Raw genomic sequence first — 22812 nt, 5'->3', positions numbered from 1 at the left:
AAAGTATCAGGAAGACCTGTTTGGAGCTTCAGCAGAGGGTCAGAAATATCTTGTCACCACCGTACTAAGAGGATGGAATATCTGCTCATGCTCTTGCCTCTTCACAACCACAAAAAATACTGTATGAGGATGTCAGATGGAGTGGCTGAGATAGATATAGGGCTCTTTCCTGCCTTCCTTTGCTCCACTTTACATCTAGGAAGGAGGTGGGGCTTCTGGTCAGGTTAGTGGTATTTTGGACTTGTGTTATGATTCAGACAGAATCCTCAGTCAGCTTTGCCACCATTGATCTTAGATGCCTTTAGCTTTCTTACAGTTGGGGTGTTGCACTTGAACTCTGATGAGGTCTCTGCTATTTTAAGAAGTGGCATCATCACTGCATACCTAAGTAGGGGTGTAAGACTATGTGGAATAATGAAAATGTGTCAGGCAGCTAATTGTTTGAAACAATTGCTTTAGATGTTTGAAGCAATTATAAAAAGACGGGAAGCTGAGAGATTTGGTGATTGACTGCTCAGTTGATAAATCTTGGTTTTTGACACAGTGTTCAAAGGAAGCTGAGAAGCTTCAGTGATATGCTTTAAAATGCCTATTGTATTGGGTGCCTCAAGGCAGGTCCCTCCTGTCACTGGTACAACGTTACCAGTGTGCCAGTGTGTTTTGCTGCTGCAAAGTCTTTTTTTTTTCTTTGGATTTTTTTTTCCTTTTTTCTTTCTCACATCTAGCTAGGTGTGCTAACCGTATCAGTCTTTTCTTCCCCCCTCTCTGCTGCCACCTTTATTTCTTCAAATGCATGCTGGTTGCTTTTGCTCTCAGAGATTTTTGTGGCCGGGCCTCCTCCTCCTAGCCTTGCTCTGCATGTCTTCCCTCACCCCTTATTGGGAACTCAAAGGCTACTTTACCTGAGCACCTTTAATTAAGCTTTCTGATCTTTTTCACATTGCTGGAAAGCTCTCCTCAAAGCTGTCAGCTGTGATGGCATCAACCTTCCCAGCCCTTTGCAGGTGAAGGGTGGGGGCTAGCACAGTGAAATAGTTGCCTGTCCAATGGGGTAGAGCGTCATTCTTTGTCTTATGTTCGTCTGTTTCAAGCTCCCTTTGGACAGGGGTTGGGATTTTTGTTCTTTGGTCTTCAGGCTCCTTGTGTGTCCTGGCTCATGAAAAGGACTCCAGTGTGCTATATAAAATAATGTAAACAATAACTTTTAGAATCATAGAATCATTTAGGTTAGAAAAGACCTTTAAGATCATCCAGTCCAATTGTTAACCTACACTACCAAGTCCACACTAAACCAATCAAAGGTAGACTAGACTAAACCATGTCCCAAAGTGCCACGTCTACCCATTTTTTTAACACTTCAGGGATGGGGACTCCACCACCTCTCTGGGCAGCCTGTTCCAATGCTTGACTACCCTTTCTGTGAAGAAATTTTTCCTAATCCAACCTAAACCTCCCCTGGTGCAGCTTGATCCCATTTCCTCTCATCCTATTGCTAACTACATGGGAGAAGAGACCAACACCCACCTCACTACAACCTCCTTTCAGGTAGTTGTAGAGAGCTATAAGGTCTCACCTCAGCCTCCTCTTCTCCAGACTAAACAATCCGAGTTCCCTCAGCCGCTCCTCATAAGGCCTGTGCTCCAGACCCTTCACCAGCTTTGTTGCCCTTCTCTGAACACTTCTTAAAGAAGCTAGAATTCCTGATGTAAATGTTACGGGGATTTTTAACATGAAGTAATATATGCATCCAAATAATGACAGCATCTCCTAGGAGAATCCAGTAGTGACTCCTGGGGATCTGTCCATGATGGAAGAAATACGCACCATCTGCATTTTTCTGTTAATGTCATTCAGCTTGCTATGAAATATTAATTAGCAGGTGCTGATGGCTGGTGATTCTCATGTGCCTGTACTTTTGCCTCCCTGGTGACCATGAGATTGTAAGGTGTTAGTCATAAATGTTTTGTAACAGTGTAGGAGGTTGTCATCTAAAAGGCTGGCTATCTGGCAACTACATCAGCTGTTGCCCTTACAGCACGCTGCTCCCTGACTAGCTCATGGGTGTAACAGTAATCACAGTGTTCACAAGGGTGCATGCACAAAGGGGAGGCAGATGTGAGTAATGGACCTTGCTGCAATCAGCCAAAACAGTTCCACATGGTGGTGTGAGAAGGCAGCCAAGCCAAATTAAAGGGATCACCCCATTTCTTCTTTGGAGCCAAGAGGCAGGCAATTTTGCAATGTTCCCTCTTGTTTCCACTGTGGGAACAGGCATCAGAGTGTTAATTACCAGAGTTCAAGAAAAGGAGCTCTTGTGACTAATGAACTACTCCTTCAACCACAAAAACCTTGAAACTTTTAAAAGGCAAGCTCTTAATTGCATATTTGAGATGAAGGCCCTAGGGTGGGGGGTTGTTGTGCCATATTGACCACATAAAGTTATCAGGTACACAGGTTTCATGTGCTAGAGACACAAACAAGTAATGTAGAGTGTACTGTTACAGCTTTTGAAAATGAAATGACTTTGTGTTTGACCTGTTGAAGGATAGTATTTATTTTTTGGGCCAGCAAAGGCCCTTTTTATTTGATAAGGAGTATAAAAATTATTGTTACTGCAAAGATCTTGACCTGTTTTCCCCATGGGAGTGGCCTAACCTATTAAAGTTGACAAGCTGTGGAGGCAGCCACCTTAGGAAGTATGTTTCAAAGGGGACAGTGCTTTTGTGATGCCTGTAGTCAGTGTGGAATATTAATATTGTATGTGATTGAATTCTGTGCTCATACGTGCTTCCATTTTATTCCTTTGGAAGAGTATTTATCTATGCTGTTGTGAAGAAGTTGTTAGCAACAGTAAACCAAATAGGCAGAGGCTTGGTGATGGGATATATGGGCTGATGGAAGTCCAGCTCTGGATAAAGTGGGCTGAAGTTTTGTTTTTTGTCTTCGAGTGGAATGGGTTGGTTGTTAAGTTGGGTTGTTGCTTTGCCAGGGAGTTTTGCTATGCAGTATTCTCTGAAGGCTTCCCTTGCTGGTTTTGGCATGGAGATGGAGAGTATGGCTGGTTGGGGGTCTGGCCTGTCCCCTCTGTCCTAAAGGTCCCCAGGCCCAGACAGTCCCTCTCTAGGAAGAGGGTGTGAGCTGCTGCTGTCAGCTCTGGTCTGCAAGTAAATGCATGTTATTTGTTTCTGTGGCTCTCATTCCAGCATCTTTCAGCAGGATTAGTGTGTGTGCGTGAGAGGGGGACACAGCAGCTGAAGTTTAGTGTCTGCAGACCAAGAAGTTGATGACAGTTTTATATCTATTAGAATTGAAAATGTTGGGTGTAAAAGACATGTCTGTCTTACTTCATGTGAGCGGGATGGTATGTCTAGAGAGAATAACTTGGAGATTAGAAGACTTCTATGTTACCCTGTTTATTATATGCCCATAATGCTCTTCTGTGGATTGCTTGCTTTTGAGATACTGCTACTTCTGTCAATTTGAAATAAACACTATGACAGGAAAATAATGCAAAAAATCTGTATGCTTACTGTAGTTGGAGCAGTGTGACTGTTTAAAGGTCAGTTAAATGGTCTCTGTTGGGTGAATTTCTCAAATGGAAATTCTCAATTGTAATTTCTCCTCACCTTTCCTTTTGTGGCTCTATTTCCCTTTATTCCCGGTATTTTCCCGTTACGTGATCTTTCCCAGGTGGTATTTTGCCACGTTGGCCTTACTTGGGTAGAGGCAGCCTCACTGTCTCCTGGCTGTTTTATAACAGTTTTCAGAGGATTTTGGACTTCTTTCCTCAGTAAAGAAGATGCTTGTAGAAGTGATAAAGGGCAGGAAATGTTTTGATGAATTGCATTAGTCCTTGGGTGGGGAGCCCTCATTCTTTTCCAGCTGATGGTGAGCAGAAGACAGGAGTGCCTAGTAGCCTCTGGGGTGACAATTTGGAAATGAATTGGTACTTCACAGCTTTCTGCTTGTGGGTCTCCATTACTTGTGCAGAGGGCACTGCTGGAGTTGGTGGGTTTGCTGGAGGTTTTGTAGAGGGCACATAGGGATGGTGCTGCCCTCTCAGTAGCAGTCTCGGTTTGGGGATGTGAAGCCAAGTCTGCATACAGAGAGAGTATCTGTGTGAGACACTGTTTCTTTGCTGCTGTTTTGACAACTTCTAAAAATCACTAATGCCTTCAACTTAGAAAAGAAACCCTCCTTTTCCTCCCCCTCCCCACCCCTTACCTTCCCCCACTGTCCCCTACCTTCTGTAAGACCTAATGATTAACTTGGGTGTAAATAAGGTCACTACAGTGCCTGTAAGTGAAGAACAAAGATGAGCAGTGATCAAACAGGCCTCCATAAATCACTGTCTTAAAAGTCCATCGCAGCATAGTTAACAAATAGGAGTATTCTCAGGGGTTGAAGAGGATCAACCTGGTTGCATGTTCTCTCTCCCCTTACAAAGTAGCACACCAAAGTATTACTTCTGAATTTAAGCTTCCAAATGCATCCTTGGGCACACAACTTCACGATTTGGAAGTTTGAAAATGTGATCACTAGCTGGAGATTGCTACACAGTACTAACCATGTGGCAGATCAACTTGCAGAAGTCCCAAGCTGTGGAAGCAAGCTCTAGCTTGAAGAGGGTGTCTGACATCTTTAGGTTGCTTGGAAATAAGGCTCTGTAATACTTGAGATAAAGTATGCATCCAGGAGAGAGGCTGCTCAGGCAGCTTTAAGTTGATCAAAACAAACAAATAACTGTATTTGAATAAAACTTACGGTATTTCTGGATTGAATGTAATATCTTTTTATTAGTGGGCAAACTGCTGCTTCTAAGTTTCCATGCCTTTCAGTTTCATACAGTCTTGATACCCATCAGATGGTGCTTTTACAAAAATGATGCAACTGTTACAAAGATGGGAAAGGGAGAGGGGGGAGAGAAAAAAAATGTAAATTTTTAAAGGAATTTTGTAACCTTTTATGTTAATTAATGGCTCTAGTAAGTCCATTCTGTGATTAAGGTAATTATAACTCCTTTGGAAGATCAGGAGAAGAGGAAAGAGCATATATTTCGGTTTTGCTCTGGAAAGTTATGTTGAAGACAAGATAACTATTTGTTAGACTAAAGCGGCTAGGCTTCTTTCAAATCTGTATTTCAAGGACCAGCAAAGCTTTGAGAATTTTACAGTGCTCATGAAATATGATTTAGTTCTTTCTACGCCATTCTTCTCTTCAAGTATAATGTTAGACACGGAGCTACATAAGGCACTCAGTTTCACATGAAACCTTGCATTTACTGCTTCTACTTATTTCTACTCTTTGTACTGATTTGCAAAAAACACTGAAGTTTGTAATAGCTAGTACTAGACAGCATGAAACCTCTGAGCACCAAGAGGATGCTTGATTTTTTCAAAACTTAGTGCTATTTGAAAGGTAAATAGAGGAGCAGTAAGTAGAAGAAAAATAAGAAATGAATGTCTAGGTGACCCTAGAAATAGAAATTGGGGAGGGGAGCATATTGGATTTAAAAAACAGGTGCAAAAATGATTGTACCCACTGTTTTTAGGACAGTATTTGCATACATTTGTTTCTAGTGTGTTTTTCACCTGTTTCAGCAACTTCTGGATCGGGTTCATTCTTTGTGATTAACTACTGTGTTAAGAGTAAGTGCAGTCATCCCTCCCCTGCTCTTGCAGTTTCTCTCGCGTATCTTCATAACTCAGGCTAGGGACATTACATTGAAGAGCTTTTTCTGTGATTTTATTGTTAACAGGTATCTTCTGTTGTTAGTGTCCAACTAAATAGCCATATCCTTGTGATTATGTACCTGGGATAGTTAAAGCAGGGTCTGCATTCAGGGAACTGTAATATGCTCTGAATCATCAACGTAAGTGTACAAGAAGTATCTGTCGGGTTTGTTTATTTATAGAAAGAGCAACCACGAAGTGTGAGGAAGAGCAGCTGAATTTGCTGAGAAGCAGGAACACAAACCTATCATAGTGATGCAAAAGTTAATAGGTGACATTTTGATTGCTACTCTTAATACAGCAGCAGAACCGTAGGTTATTTTTGGTGCTTAAAGTAATGTTACAGGTTCAGGATCAGGACCTCATTGTAAAAGATTGCATGCAATCTCCCACATACACACACGTACACACGTAGTGTGCTCCCCAAGGACTAAATTGTGTCAGACATTAAGAATGCAAACCATTTATGGGATTTTCATCCCTTTGTGTATCTGTTTTGCAAATACAGGACTCAAGCCTTAAGGGGAGATTGTCTGCTTAATACTCTTTTAGAAGTAGGGCTGTTAAATGGTTAGTTTATTGCTTTCACGAATGTTAACTATTTAGCCTTATTTAAAATCCAATTTAGAGAATCCTTCCCCTAGGTTACTGTACAGCTGTAGATGTGGCTGATGTGAAGTTTGATATAACTGAAATTCAGAGTAGTGGAATTTGGGATGAGGGAGAAATATGGTCCTTACAAGGTGGATCAGCCATTGGGTTAGAGAGACATTTTCTCCATGGGTGGCTTGTCAGTTTTTAGGAGGTATCTGCCTGTTTTTGTCTCTTGCAAGGGGTGCCTTTCTCTACCTGTTCCTGTCCTTTCAGCTGTTGAATACGTGCTTAACTCAGAAGACCATGGCAATGGTGATTTTGGTTTTTTTAATTGATTATTGATTGTTTCGTATGAAAGCCAACCCTAATGAAAAAAAGTTAACATGCAAAGAAAAAGATATTTTGCTAAAATTAGCTTTGAAAGTAACATTGCTCTTTAAAAAAAAGGGGGGGGATAATGGCATAGAAAAAACTCAGCAGGAGGAAAAATTGACTATACATAAGATACCAGTGATGCCATTTAGACAAAGAGAATTGTTAAATGCATGAGAATAATGAATTGAAGCATTGCTTTGAAGTGTCAGTAGGCAAAAGATAATACAGGTGGAAATACAGGTGGCTATATTTTACTGAGGTTAACTCTCTGTGAAGCAGAAACATTTTCTTGTTCAGACAGCTTTGAATTTTTGACACCTTGAAGTTTTGTCTTGTGATGGTGCTGATGTAAACTGCATGTTACTGTGAATGCATTAACATTACAATTGAAATTACAAGAGTTTATAGGGGGAATGGCTCATTAAATTGTCCAGGAGTGCTCCCATGTCTGGTGCTGTTGTGGAAATTGTTTTTAAATCTGGTTGTGAATTACTTTATAGTAATAACGAAGTTAGGTGAGCTAGAAAAATACAGTGACAGGGAGCTGCCTCTTGGTAAGTTTAACTTCACATCTGCTTCTTGGAAAACTGGAGCAAGGAGATGTGAGGAATGGGGTGAAACCTGCCAAAGGATACACCCCTTAGTAAGAAGTGAAATGTTGCTTCACTTTAAGCAATATTATACAACATGACTGATGGTAATAACATCTGGGTCCCGGAAGACCAGTCTGACCAGCAACCTGGGACACTGATGTGACACAGCATAGCCAGTTTTGAACACTTAGGCAATAAATGCACTTCGTGTGTCTTGAATATTTTGTATCTGGGGATATGGTGAGAGCAGTATCGTGCAGGAGGGACTTTATTGTTGTTATGTCAAGTACTGACAGTGCAGAGACCTTCTCCATCTATGTCCCATTTTCTCTTTCTCCCTGTCCGTGTGTCTGCCCCCCACAAATACTTAGGGGGGCAAATAGGATTGTCAGCTATACCTTGTAGCTGTGCAACCCTCCATTCCACATTGCACCATATTTTTCACTGTCCTCTATGTTTTGTGTCATTCACTGCCTCTTGTGCAACATCCCGTCATTCATTCAAGTGCCTTCTTGTATTCATTAAGTCTGTGGTGCCAAATACAGTCCTGCGACATCTCTCTGGTTCCTCCTTTGTGGCTCCTATGTAGTATATTTCCCAAAACCCTGTGCCTTGCATGGTGTCATTTGCTGCCAGGCTGTGCACGAGTGTCTCTGGGATGGTGTATGTTGGTCCACAACACAGAGCTTGTCCAGCCTGTGATTTGCAGTGTTTCTCTGGTGCACTGGCATGCCTCCCAGAAGATGCTCAGACACAGCCAGAGCACCTGATGGGGCCCCTCGTCACCTCTAGTTTGGTGCTCTGTCACCACTTGTGCTATGGATAGGACCTGGAAGGTTTTCTGGCAAGGGGGTGGTAGGATGGTGCAAGTGAGAAAGAAGGGGATCAGGGATGTTTAAGAGAGGAATGGGATGGATGATGGAAAGAATGAGACTAGAGAGGTGGTCTTCAGCCCTACAGCATGACTTACAGAGTGTGTCCTAATTCCGTAATTTCCACAGCTTCCGGAGTTTTTGTCTCTGGGGACTTAAATGATTCCATATTCTTGCTATGGATTAAGCTACAATATATATTTCACTAGAACAATAAAATGAAATTAAATTGTTTGCATTAAAAAAAAAAAGGTTCCTGTAATCTTGTGGATTACACAAGCTAGCATTGAGACTATTTTAGGTTCAGTGCTATTATACTTCTATAAGTGAAATGGTAAAGTGTTTTAAAGGCTTGTTTTGAGTAAAAGTTCTCCTGTACAAAGTGTGTGTTAGAATAGCAGTGTAAAAAAGAAACCACCCAACAAATTCAGCATGGTTGTGTGAGTGGGAAAATTCTGGGAAATGTATTTCTTTGCGGCTGCATTGATTTAGCGAAAACATCTGTATCTGTTAGTAGCAGAAATAAGATTTCTTTTGGGCTTCTCTTTGGAGCTGTTAATGGGTGTGAGGAAATGCACCTCTCTGTAAGTGGGGTCCGCAGCCAGTCTAGTGAGGAGCAGCGTGGGGGGGTCTCATGAGGTACAAGTCAGGTCTCTGACAGATGAGCTCTGCTGGGCGTAGTTGTGCCACTTTCTTGCTGTTTATCCCTCATCCCCCTGCAACTTCCTGCCCTTGTCCTCTGCAGTAATGCCACAGCAAGGATGGCAGACCAGGTTGTGTTCTCCTACATCTCTTCCCAATTTACAGCCCACTGTACTAGCTGGAGCTGCTGCTGATGTTGAGCTTGTAAAGGTCCTATTGCGGTGGTTGAGGCACAGGTATCTGTGCAGCTTGCCTTCTCCTGTCAAGATGTTGATGTTAAGTGGCTGGGACAAATCTGTCTCTGGTGGTGTGGGGGAGCTTTACCTCAGTTTTGGATAAAAGTGAGTTGGCAGTAACCAACTGTGCATCTCTTTGTGCCATCTGGGATCCAGTGAAGTGAATGTTCTGAGGTCACATTGTCCTCCTGCGTATGGCCTCCTTACTGAGAGAGTGAGTCAGGGTGTTGGACCAGCCTGAAGATGAATTAGGAATTGGTCTCCTACCTCAGTTCTTGTTGCCACCTAGCTGCAGGAGAGACAAATGCTGTGGTATGCCCGTGAGTGGTTCGTTTCTGGAACCCATATGCTCTGTACAGGAGAGGGCACGTGGTGAAATGGGCTGATTGCCTACAAAGCCTAGCACTGTATGGAGGGAGGGACAAAGGTCTGGTCTGTAGATTCTTCTCAACTGCAGCTTTCAGTGGCCAGATAGCACTCTGCTTTCATTCCTGCCAAAACCCTACTGTGCCTAGGCAAAGCTGTTACTTGCATCAATGGAATGGACAATTAATTTTTCAGTGAGAGAGGAAAACAGACCTACCTTGACTACAGAAGTTGCAAATTCCTGTTTGAGTAGAAGTTAAAATGTATTGGCCAGCATGTCTTAAAGTGTACTTGGTATGAAGAAAAAGCCTCAGTGGGGTGAGAAAAAGAATACTGGAGTAATTTGGTTTTCTCCACTTTTTACTTTTGTTTTTACCACTTGCTTTTGTTTCCTGCTGGAGAAAGACTTAGTGGTTCTTTGAGCCTGTGTGCATTGGGAAACAACTTCTGAGCATCAAAGAGGAGCGAGATTTTCAAGCCAGGGTGGAACAGAGTCCCCACATTTAAACTTTGGTGAAAGTTTCATTGTCACAGTTTTGACACAGTACGTGAGGATGATGCTTTATGTCACTAACAGCCTGTAGGATGCATTAATTTATCCTGATGTATGTGGAACAGTTCTACACTCACTGCTTGAGTGGAATTAATGAAGCCACTAGTTGATTGCTAGATATAATGGTAAAAACTTAGGGTGAAAAGGAATAACGAGATCTGGGTTATACTCGCTGGAAGTGGAGAGCCATTCTAAACCCATTTAATTACAGCTGTATTAAATGCACCCAACAGACAAATAGGCATGCCTTTGCACGTGTTAGTGTATTGGGCAAAGAGATGTTTTCTTGTTTCAGTTTGGAGTTTATAGTAGTTCTTAGATGCTACTTGAGCAATAAATGTTGATTAAATACAAGTGGCATCATTACAGCTACAATATACTGCCATTTTATTTGGTTCATGTTGCCTTGCTCATGGTGCAGTATACCCAAGGGATGAATGCGAGTTGCATCTTGCCACAAGTAGGATATCGTTTTTACTGTGAAGTCAGGGAGGATGTTGTCAGCAGTGTCCCTGAAGACATCTTGTGGTATTGGCTAGGAAGCTGGGAAGCTATTTGGGCTTGTCTGCCCAGGACAGGTGTGTTCTCTCTTTTAATGTGTTTTGCATGCATTTGCTGAATGTTGGCTTTCATTGTGTGTTCTGTTGAAACTTAGAGTGCCAGGTCTATCTGCAGAGAACATATGGATATGCTCTGCTTCCATCTCATTTATTTAGTTTGCCAAACAAAATCTGTTAAAGCACGGAAAGATTGCTTTTGCCAAGCGTAGCTGGTCAGTGAGTGATGTAGTTGATTCTTAAAAGAGAAAACCAAATCATGAGTGTTGTATTGTGTGAAGCTACTTCATCATATGGAACTTAATCCTTGATACAGACAGAGAATGTACACCAAAGTCAGCAGGAAAAAATGATGTGCACCAGTTTTCTTCTTTTGTTTCAGTCTTCATCTTTCTCTGGTCAGCAGTCCAGTTCTGGTAGTGGCTGGGACTAGCAGTTACAGCTGAAATGCTGCCAGCAAGATACCATGCTGCCAGCTGTTTGAGGTCTTGAATATGAGCATTTGTTTGCGGTTCCTACTCTTCCTTCTTGGAAACCATTTTCCCAAGATGAGTATTTGGGGTGGCACTGTGGAGTCTGGCTGCCTGGGGCTGAGTGGTAAGTCCTGAACAAGGGTGTCTCTCATCTCTTTCCTCTTCCTTTGAGGCAAGTCAAAATTTTAACCCTAGAAGCCAAATGATACTTAGTGGCCTAATATTCAGAAGTGGAGTCAAATCACGTTCTCTCAGGGAAGTGGGTGACATTAGCAAGCGTGATGGCAGCAAAGCCCCACTAGGTTATGGCTTAGTATGTGCAGCAGGGGCCCACAGCTGGGCACAGATGTCCACTCCAGCTCTGCTGGTGAAAAACATGACTGCATGTGTATTCTGACCCACCTGCTTTCAAATTGGTGGGAATGCAACACAGCAGATTTTTTTGTTTGTTTTTTTCTTTTCCTGGTATACGCTGATTTTTCATGTCTAGAGGGAATACCCTGTCAAATTCAAAAAGGTTTTAATTTCTGTCTCTCTGTGGTTGTGGCATAGTGATCTATTTTTCAGTGTAGTAAAGTATGATTGGCCTATGTCTTCGTGCTTGTATCTCTTTTATAAAGAGAGATTTTTCTGGTTAAATGTATATGTCATTGTGCTGTGTCCTTTTTTTTTTTTTTTTTTTTTTTTTTGAAATGTGATGTGCCAGCACAATTCACTTTGCTATGGCATTACATTTTAATTTTGCCTTTAATTAGCAGCCTTCAAGCTGTGTCATAATAAGAACCCCCCCTATGGAAAATAATAGAAATAAGTTTCTCTTCCCCCACCCCAATTTTTTCATGATTTCCCTGAAAAAGAGCTATTAAAAAGAAAGAAAACTCAACTGTGAGTCTTAGCTGAAATGCTTTTGGAATTAAATACCATTAACTTTTCATTTGTTATAGAATAGCTTTTATCTTACTTTATTGTATGCTACCATTTGCTCATGTCAAATATATTTTTGCAGTCCTGATGCAAGTTCACTCATTGTCAACTGAAAATACAATTTCTAAATTAATTCACTCTTGCAATTTCCCACTTGATGTTAATATCTCAAGCTGGATTACAACCCACAAGAGTAGTTGTGTGATTCGCTGTGATCTATTTCCTAGTATTACTAGGGTCTATTTTTGCTGTAGTGGGTTTTTTTTTTGTTGTTTTTTTTTTTTTTTTTTTTTAACCAGTCTGTAAAAGCTTTGGTTTATATCTTTTGGCTTAAACGTAATTCAGTATTAGTGTTTAGCCTTGCCCCCCTGCCTTCTATTTCTCTATAAAAAGTTTTGGCATTTTTGGGAAAATCTTGTGACACTATTACAGTAAATACTAACACCAATAGTAGCTTTCACCTAGTGAAGAGAGAAGAATTTTCTTAAGTCTTAGTATAAAAGTAATTAAACGGAAGCTGCCATCTACATTTTGGTGCTGTGTATGGCATAGTTGTGGAAGTCCTGTGTCCTGTGCTCTCTAGCTCAGTGTCCCATCCTGAATGTTTGCCAAAAAGGGATATGTTAAGGAGGATCATAGGAAAGATGACATACCATGTGTTTCCTTCTGTAGGTTTCCTCAAGCCTTCAGCCATTTCTGTTTGAGTCTTTCAGAGCCAGACATGACTTCTGTGGCATTTTCTTTCATGAACCTGTTCACCTTCCCCTGAACCCGTATGGATGTTGAACATTCATTGCATACTGCTGTGTGAAGAATCACTTTTCTATTGCTTGTTTGGACCTGTTACATGCTAGCTTCATTGGCTCTCCCTAACTCCTGTATTGGAAGAGACGATGTATAATCAGTGCTCTTTCTGTTTTTCTGTGCCAATTATAGAATCATAGAATCGTTTAGGTTGGAAAAGACCTTTAAGAACATCCAGTCCAACCATTAACCTAACATTGCCAAGTCCACTACTAACTTCTGTCTTTACAGGCCTTTGTTGTGTCCTTCTCCTCCCTACAATCTTTTCTTCTGTAAAGACTCCACTCTTACTTACTCCATGTCTGCTTGGTTTCCTGAAAATATTTTTTGAGGGAAAGCTGTGTGTGGGTTTCTGGCTTTTGTAGAGAGAGGTCTTGCTTTGCAAACCTGCTGGAGTTCTTGGAAGGGTTCAGCAAGCGTGTGGACAAAAGCTCTTTTGACTCTTCCTTAACATACTTCATGATTTACCCTGTGAAGTGTTGAAGCTTATAGTTGTCCTCAAATTTACAGTCTGGAGCATGGTAATGAGTACTGCTGGAATGGTCCCAATCAATGGCTTTGTAGGGAGGACTGGTAAAAAGTGTAGCACAGCGGAGCGGAAGGCCTGTCAATCTGAGATTGCATCTATGTGGAGCGACTGAAGGTTAGACACAGTCTCCACAGCCCTTCTGGTCAGGTTTATAACTCACATTTACCCACCAGTTCTTTCATTACGAGGCAAGGCTTTCAGTTTTGCATTCAAAAGAAGCTAAGGGATTTATGGACAGATTTGAATGGAGTGAATGGATTTATTTTGAGGTAGTGTGAATGCATGTGTATGTAGTCTGTTTTTCCAGGCTAAATATGTTAGTTGGAAATACTGAAAATAGGAACATGTTGCAAAAGGCTTTCTGTGCAACTGTCAGTCAGAGGTGATTACAGAGGGGACAGTAAAGCACTCATTATCAAAGTTGAAGGCTTTGCCCTTTCCCTCTGTCCTGCTATGACCTTCATGGGGGAGCTGCCCTTTGCATCCCTGCTGTCAGGCAGAGGCCAGCAATTTGTCTGGCTCCATCCCTGTATGAAGTGGGGGGACAGACAAGAAACTTAGGTACCATTCTGGCTGTTCTAGGCAATGCCTGTCCTCAGCAGAGCTACACCTAATGCCTGGTGAGGCAACAGGCCACGCCTGCTTGGTTGGGATGCAGATGATTAAACAGAAATGTGGAAGAGTTGCTTACAATTGACTACAGGAGGAGAACTTATTTTATAAACAAGCTGGTATATGCAGAGGACATTTTGTGATGCTGGTAATAAGCAGCTCTTGCTCTTCAATTCTGTTTTGTGTTGTTTTTTTTTTTTAAAAGTGATTGATACTTCAGATGGTGGCAGTGTTATGAATGACTGTGAAACTACCTGGACTAAAAAATGGACCGAAGAAGGTTTTTTACCTTTGTACACTAGACAGTAATTCAAAGATCTCTTGAAGGCTAAGGCCTTTGATCTCTTCTCTGGCCCCTCTAAGTGACTCACACCAACTGATAACTAAACTTTTGTTTTGAAAACTTATGGAAAGATAAATGCTAAACCAATCATGATAGCTAAGAAGCAGTCAGGCGTGTGGGTCCTAGAAAGTCAGTTCTTACCTAGGCTCAAATTATTACTGAATTAAGTTTCCGCTGGCTGCTCTAGATTTATTTTTTATCATCCTTTTAAATGACCTTGAATTCCTTTGTTAGTCATCCCTGGCTCTATTTGTCTATAATATTGCAGGAGGAGAATGGCATCTGTAGTGTTACAGTGGAACAACCTTCCCACTGTGTTCTATATTAAAGAAAACTGTCTGTCTGTTTTCTTTCTCCTTGAACTTTCAATTTGTTCCTTTTCACCCTGTACCTGCCCTACTGAGTTGCTTCAGCTTTTCACAGCTGTCTTGCAGACCCTTTTTCCTTACTTTCATTTGCCTTCGCAGGTCAGGTGCTGGTTCACCTGCTTACGAAGTAGCTCTTTTCCCTTTCTAATGTTTGTTTGCTGCCTTGATTTCCTCCTGCTTTTTCTTTTATTCATTTCTTTTAGTCCTGGAAGTAGATGGAGGAAATGAAGGGAGGAAGCTGTCACTGTAACAGTTATAAGATGATGTGGAATATAAATGATAGTATGATGGCACATACCATGGGGTACGTCAAAGATTCTCCTAGAATTGATGATCTTTTAAAGCTTGGGAGGATGGATTGAAGTTGGTGTGTGCAAGGAGTCTTTGGAGACTAAAAGTAGCAACTGAATAGACCCTGAAGGGGAGACCAGAATAAGAGAATTTCTTAGGTGGGAAGGTCAGATTCTAACAACATTTGAATGTGTTTCTTCAGGTGATGAGGCAAAAAAGACTTAGGCAGTCCCACCTAGCCAGCTATCCAAGGTCCAAGGGAACCCCTTGATGGGCTGAGGGTTGTAGCTGAACCTTGCTGCTACCCTGAGACATCAGGTACTGCTAGTTTGTTAGTCACCCAACAGAGAAGAGATGAGTACATGTTCATAATAATAAGGCTCTATTTCCTTGAGACAATGAGCAGTGATCCCCGTGGTGGTGCTATGTGAAGGAGAGGGTCCTGTATTTAAGAGTTTTTTTCTCTGTTCAAGTGGCTTATGCTCCTCCTGCTTCCTTGTGTCAGTTTTGGCATTTTATGAGCTATCCTGAGAATCTGTTCAAGTTCCTGAACTAATGGAAAATGATCCCTGTCACCTTGCAGTTCCCCCTCTCACTTCCTTGCCCTGTCTATCTCCCCTTCCCCTCCCTCGTCCTCCCCACCCCCCATGTTTTATACAATGTACAGACTCTGTGGTCTCACAAGAGAAGAGAGTGAGGAAGAGTGGGACTGTGGGAGGAAAGAAGAGGTGGTGGGTCAGCTGGTTTTGGATCTGTGGCTGTAATACATTAGTTAACTGTTTTTATTGCTTTATAGTAGGCAAATTATTTGGTAATGTCCAGCACAGAAGTTGAGCAAAAAGCGTGAAACTACTTAGCAACTCTACTTAGAAAACACACATCTTCAGTACTCTGGGAGTTGGATATATCATTGCTGAATGGCTGACATCTATCAACAGTAGTAATGTTAATTCTCTCTGAATAGTAAACTGATAGCTATGGCTTAGACCCAAGCCTCCCCCTTAGCCCCTCAAAGTTGTTTTCCCTCAATTCTTATTCAAAATAACTTCCTTAAACTTGGAAACAGACTGAGATTGGTATCGGTGCAAATCTGTAAGTGTAAGCCCTGTCCTAATGTTTTTGCATGAAAGCAAGGTATTGAATGTCTTCTGGGTTGCTTTCTGTGGTGGTGGAAGGTTATTTTAGACATAAAAGTCTAGACAGTTCTTAGGATCTATTGCACATCTCTACACCTGCCAAAATTTGGGAGGGAATTTTGTTCAAGTTACACTGCAGTTCCTCAGAAGGGTTTTCATGATACGAATAACACTAACTAGACTAGTCTCTCTCTCCCCCTGCCTCCCTCCCTCCCCCCAAAATGACTGCTACTATTGTTGTGAAACTTGGGTAATGTTCTGCAATTGCTATTTCTATTTCCATCTTCCCTCATTCTCTAACAATTGTGTAAGTAGGAAGGTTGTTATCTTTTGTACATGGTTTTGATGTATGTACAAGGAATAATATAAAGATTTCTCACATGCAGTTGAGACAAATGCTTTTTGAGCACACTTTGAGCATTAAAATGAACAGATTAGACTTCAGAAGGGCTCTTCAGTGAGTAAAGGAGATAAATATAGATATCTTTTCCAATGCCAGTGTCTTGTATTTTTTTGGAAATAGAGAAAACTATTTTCTTGCTTGAACCTGCTAATATTGCACTGTTGAAAATGACCTGACATGTAAGAAGGTGTCTTTCTGAGTAATGTAGACTGCTTTTTATAGTTTTTAATTCATTGAAGTTTCTCAAAAATATCCAGACTCTGATAATGGGCAATACCAAGTCTACGTGAAGCTCTGAAGTTCACAGTGAAAATACATGGAAAGAACAGAGATGTTTAGAAGGAAAAAAAGAGCAGTTCATTTAGATTAGCAGTGGCATTTGAATGCTGACTTTTTAAACTTTACTTAAATATTACTTAGTTTATTGTATTGAACTGATTTGTAAGTCCTTTTTTCTCTGTTCTCCTTTCCCTCTTGGAGAAATAGGAATTTTTTGATTTGCATATGATGTTTAAACATTTCATACATACAGTGGAAAATTAAACAATAGGCTATAAATGCGGGTGCAATCTCAATTAAAATGTTTAGTATTTTTCCATATGTTTCTTAGTAAAAATAATAACAAGAGCCAACAATGTGCGCTTGCAGCCCGGAAAGCCAACCGTGTCCTGGGCTGCATCAAAAGCAGCGTGGCCAGCAGGTCGAGGGAGGTGATTCTGCCCCACTGCTCTGCTCTGGTGAGACCTCACCTGGAGTACTGCGTCTAGCTCTGGGGCCCTCAGCACAAGAAGGACATGGACCTGTTGGAGTGGGTCCAGAAGAGGGCCACCAAAATGATGAGAGGGCTGGAGCACCTCTCCTGTGAGGCCAGGCTGAGAGAGTTGGGGTTGTTCAGCCTGGAGAAGAGAAGGCTGCGAGGAGACCTGATTGCAGCCTTTCAGTACTTAAAGGGGGCCTATAGGAAGGATGGGGGCAATCTTTTTAGCAAGGCCTGTTGCGACAGGACAAGGAGTAATGGTTTTAAACTAAAGAAGAATAGATTTAGACTAGACATAAGGAAGAAATATTTTACAATGAGGGTGGTGAAGCACTGGAACAGGTTGCCCAGAGAGGTAGTGGAGGCCTCATCCCTGGCAACATTGAAGGTCAGGTTGGACGGGGCTCTGAGCAACCTGATCTGGTTAAAGCTGTCCCTGCTCACTGCAGGGGGGTTGGGCTGGATGACCTCTAAAGGTCCCTTCCAACCCAAAGCATTCTATGATTCTGATGTTAGTAAGCTCATCTTAAACCATTAGTGAATGCTTGGTGTGAGTGTGTGGGTCTGTCTTAACTTCCTGCTTTGCATAGTTTTGGTCACTTTAATCTTAAATACATTTCTAGCTGAGTGGCTATGCCTCTGTGTTGACTGTTTTGAATTAACATTTGTGTGATTTTTGTAATATTTTATTTTATAAAATATAGTCTTATGGTGTGATTGTAGAAGTATTGTTTTTAAGGACTCTTATTAAAAAATATTTGAGAGGTAGCTGTTCAAGTTGTAATAGACCTTCAAGAACAGGCAAGCATGAATTAAAAAAAAAAAAAAAGCACGGGCAAGCTAAAAGCCATAGTTGTATTTCTTGTGGGGGATATATACATTTGTGAGTCTTATGTTTTAGCACGGAATGAGGATCTAGAAAGTTGAGTCAATACACAGAAAGGATAGTAGGCAAAAGCAACACTGCATCCAAAAAACTTGAAAAATAAAAACTTCATTGCATGCTGAATGCAGTGTTTTATTTTAGGTGTTTCTGTAATTTGTAATGGAAACTGTGGGCTTGCAATGGCAAATGATGGGAAACAGTGGTCTGCAAGACAGCATTAAAAATTGGGAATGCCAAATATGTGCACTGTATGTCAGCCTCGGTTGAGAATTTGTTTTGAAAAAATAAATTGTTAAACAATGAAGGCCAGATCTTTTTATTATTTTTCCTGGGAAAAGAGTTTGTATAGCCTAAGGGAGAATTTGGTGCTTGTGGGAAACAGAACACTGGGCTCAATTTTCAAAATTTATGTGGCCTTGCCAAGACAGATGGGAGGAAACAAGAGTGCACCCCAAACAACTGTAGCCCTGGGAGACTCTGCTCATCTTGCATGCGGGTTTTCCCATTCATAATTATGCTTAAAAATCAAGCTGTGCACACTAGTAGCTCTGCACGTGGAGGAGTCAAGCTTGTTTAGCCAGATTTTGATGTACTGCAATAATTAAGCTTGCCTGAGTCATGTAAAGGGGTGACTGTTAAGTGCCAGCGTGTCTGTCCTTATTAATTTCTGAGTGACCATTATAAAGGCAAGTGATGTGCGTTAAGTAAGCCTGTGCCTTTGAGAGTCCATAATCTACAGATCTGCTGTGACCAGAAACTGCAAGGCAGCAGTGACTGCTCGTGCTGCTGTTATGAAATGAGTTATGTTTCGTGTGGCTCCTAGAACCCCCCTTGTGATTTGTCTCGAATGTTTTCTTGGCAGTAGGGTGTGTTGGGAGTGCTTGTTTTCCAGGCTGCTACTGCGGCTCCATGAGTGGAACTGAGTGCTGGTCTTCTGGCTCTCGTTTCCTTGTAGTTCAGGATGCTGTTTGTGTTTTTCATCTCCAGCATTCAACATCCTGTCCATCTTAGTGGCTTCCTTTTGAGCCAGCATAGTGGATAAACATCCTTTATACAGCTAAAGTTCATTTTTTTTTTTTTTTTAAAAAAAAACTGAATGGTCAAACAATGTAGCTATTGTGGATGCTACAAAGTAGATGTCAAATGTGTAATCTGAATTTTTGCTCATGTCAGCTGTTTTCAGTGAACGTGGTGTATTTCTGCAAAAGAGCTCTAGTTGGATATGTTCCTTTTGCTCTAGCTAATATGTTGAGGTGGAACAGGGCATCACGAGCTCTGCATCACCTTTAAAATAACACATCCATCCAAATTTTTTCCCCAGGTTGTTGCTGCTCACAGGATCTTTAAGAACAGAGGAAATGAGCAGAATACACAAGAAAACAGGATTCGCACATGAAGTCTAGTTACATAAAACAAAATGAAAACCAGAAATCCTTTCTGTAATCACTGAGGGAAAGATACCATAGAGAACAGGATCCTAGAATCACAATTTAAAGTGAGGATTTTGGGGATATTGCTGGGACAAAATAGTCTAAACTGTTTTAAAACTACTTTATAGATACAAAAGTGAATTAGATTTCTTATTGGTGTGTGCCATTAATCCTTAGCAAGGGGAAGGAATGGCTGATTCAGGAAGCTGCAGGGTCTCATAAATCAAGGGAATAATGATACTTGAGCCAAACATCATTTTGATTGCCTTTGTTCCATTTTCCTCTCATCATTCGTTCAGCCCTTCTGTATATAAGTGGATGGGGAGCTGCGGGTTTTTGTGTTTCTGTTTGGTTGCCTGTTTAACTAGGCTTTGGGCAAGATCTTTCTTCTTGCCTTGCCTTGTTGTATTTGTCTTATTTTTTGGTCAGGTTTTTTTTTTTTGTTATTGTTGCTTTGCTTGCCCTTCAGGGTTTTGGGTTACCCTGGTAGCTGAGTCTGTGAGTGCCCCCTGGTAGCTTTGCCTATGCAGACACCAAAGGGCCATTCTTACCTGCTGAGCTTGATCCACAAGGAGCAGGTAGGACGTGCATTGGCTTAGGTGAGCTAAAGATCCACACAACCTGCGTGCTCTGGTTCTGTGCCCCTGTAGTACAACTTCAGCTGCATGGCAAGTTTCTTTTATAATTTGGTGTTGCATATTGTATGAACTTGGAATTTGTGCCTTTCTCAGGGTTTGTTTTTGCTATGGGTTTTGTGTGTGGTTTTTGTTTTGTGGGTTGGTTTTTTTTTTTTTTTTTTTTTTAGTTAGGGGGAAGGTGAAGAAAAGACAGAAATCTGTAATCGCATCCCCTTCTCTCTTTTGTGTTTTGGTAGGCCTGGATGATTGCCTGCAGCAGTATGTCCATAAATTTGAACGGGAGAAGATAAATGGTGAACAGCTGTTACAGATTTCTCACCAGGACCTTGAAGACTTGGGTATCTCACGGATTGGACACCAGGAACTGGTTCTAGAGGCTGTGGATCTCCTGTGTGCATTGGTAAGTGGTGGACAGACATGCAAAGGATTTACTGAAGTAAATCTGAAGTAAATTTACTTCACTTTACTGAAGTAAATCCTTTATTTTGGGTGATTAACTAAGGCGAGTCTGATAAAACTAGAATACCTGTGTCTCTTGCCTTCTGTTACACATCATGGTAAAAGAAAACAGTAAGAATTTGTTTAATTCTCGCAAGCTTTGTGTTAATAGCTCCTTAACTTTTTCCTGGTAAGAGGCAACACTAATTCATTTGGTTGCACATCTTTAGAAGTTGTCTGAGCAGCATTTTTAGATCTTGTGGCTCCTGTTAGTAAACAGTGATTAAAATTTAGGGTGAATTTGTCATAGAAGATAGAAGACATACTCCTGAAATGACAGCTGCTAATTGTTCCTCACATCAGTTGAAATGGGTTTAGGGCAATTCTGTAGTCTACATACCAAGTCAAGAAAATGTTCTTGAAATGAGGGATGTTTTGTTAACTCAGTTACAGTCGAGTTCAACTCTCATTGGAGTCGGAACTTAAGCTGTTCCTCTGTCTTACTCCTGATACATAACTGTGCAGATACTTTTAAAACAAACACACTCTGAAAAGAGTAAATATATTTCACATTGTTTTGTTGGCGCAAGCTTTATTTAAAAGCCATAGTTTGGACACAGTCTTGAAGATGTGTTTGATGTAACGCAGCAAATGAACACCAGAGGTACATATGATTACACTAGGGAGAAGGGTGGGAAAGGCCAGTGATTCCTTGGCCAGCACTGGCCAGCCTTCCCTTCATTAGGCAAGACTTGCAGTACCGAGCATGCTCTTCTTAAAATGGAGAGTCTTTATTGCCTGTGTGATACATGCTTTACTTGCTGCAGAGGGGTGCTACGGGGATCATTCATACTCCATAACCAGGGAGAAATTGGATAAACTGTACTGAAAGAAGTGTATTTAATGAAATCACTTCATACAATCTAAAATGTTTCCCAAAGAGTTGCTCTTATATTTGAAAAATGTTTTATTTCCTCTTCAGTATTTGATCTATCTAAAATTTTTAACATTTAACTTTAAAATCTAATAGAACGTAATTAGCCTGAAATGAAATTCATGGTGTGGGAAGGGATAATCTGTCGGGTAAGTGAAGGGGTCTGGTGAGTTAGTAAATGTACTGGATACAGTCCTGACTGAAGTAATGGATGTGGCAGCCCCTAAAGGCACTTTTTTCTTCTTACTTTTAAAAATATTAGAATAAAATGAACAAAGCTGGATCACCGCCAGAACCTAAAGCTGTGTTTTATCTCCTACAATTTCCTTCTAATTTCCTTTGTAGACAAAAGTTTTGACCTCAGACTCATTTCTGGAAATCCTTTGTGAAATGCAGCTCAAGTTAATGCATTAGACAGAGTTCACATATTGCAGCTGAAATGTCCTTGTTCCCTTTTAAGAGGTGGAGGAAGAATTCCCGTGTTTTAGGTATGCCATTTGTCACCTTCTTGATGCCCCTTCGCTTGAGTTTTTGGTATTGTCGTATAAAATCACCATTAATTTTGTTCCCGAAGGGTTGGTGTGTTTTAAGTTCTAGATTTCTAGTGATGGTCCATTTTTTTCTTTTGCTCTTTCTTCTTTTTGTATGAGAGAATAAAGGTTTCTCTGTTCCACCTGTATTAGTTCTTTGAAAGTGGGTCTGTATATTGGTAACATTTAGTGGATGTTTTTTGTGTGTGTGTGTATTTAGTGACATTTCTCTAACTTCTGGGCCCTTGAATTAAAAAGCAAAGGAACTATTTTAGGGATTTCCTTCCCATCCACCCCTTACTTTTAGCTCATACTGTGGAAAAGTGGCATTGGCTGGGCCAGCCTGAGGTCAGGCTTTGAAAGTTGTTTTTCGGGGGGGTGTGGTGTGTGAAGGGCTGAGAGGGGGTTTTGGTGGTTCCCCAGTCCTGGTGTTCTTAAGAAGAATTTCCCTTTTTATCTAGTTTTGCCCTGGCAGTTTTCCAGCTGAGCTTCCTTCAGATCAGTGCTTTGGTTCCCTCGCGCTGCAAGAACACTTGCAGCTCTAAAGGCGATGGAGCAGCTGCCTTTGGAACATCTTCTGCGGTAACTCTTTTCAAGCATTGACCATACAGACTTTTTTCCAGCCTTAGCAGATCAGTCATAAAAATATAGCGTGAAGGTAGTCACCAAATAGACTTTTTTTTTTTTTAAGATTTTATAGGGATAGAGCCCTCTTTGGCAGCTACACTGCCAAGCTGAAAAATATGTCTTCAAGTTATGGTGTTTGCCATAGTAAGTGAACTCTAGAAGCAGTATA

General features: G+C 41.1%; 1 protein-coding gene across 2 annotated transcripts in view; it reads left to right on the top strand.

The window, feature by feature from the left end:
• The window catches only part of CNKSR3 (CNKSR family member 3), a 60365-nt gene that overhangs the window by 11902 nt on the left and 25651 nt on the right, over positions 1–22812 (top strand). For both annotated transcript variants that reach the window (XM_075707184.1, XM_075707183.1), the window contains exon 2: positions 20351–20514. In XM_075707184.1, coding sequence (XP_075563299.1) covers positions 20351–20514 — 164 coding nt within the window. The remainder of the gene's footprint in view (positions 1–20350; positions 20515–22812) is intronic.

The sequence above is a fragment of the Pelecanus crispus genome, chromosome 3, assembly GCF_030463565.1.
Source record: "Pelecanus crispus isolate bPelCri1 chromosome 3, bPelCri1.pri, whole genome shotgun sequence".
Taxonomy (NCBI): Eukaryota; Metazoa; Chordata; class Aves; order Pelecaniformes; family Pelecanidae; genus Pelecanus; species Pelecanus crispus.
This window is presented reverse-complemented; position numbering and strand designations above follow the sequence as displayed.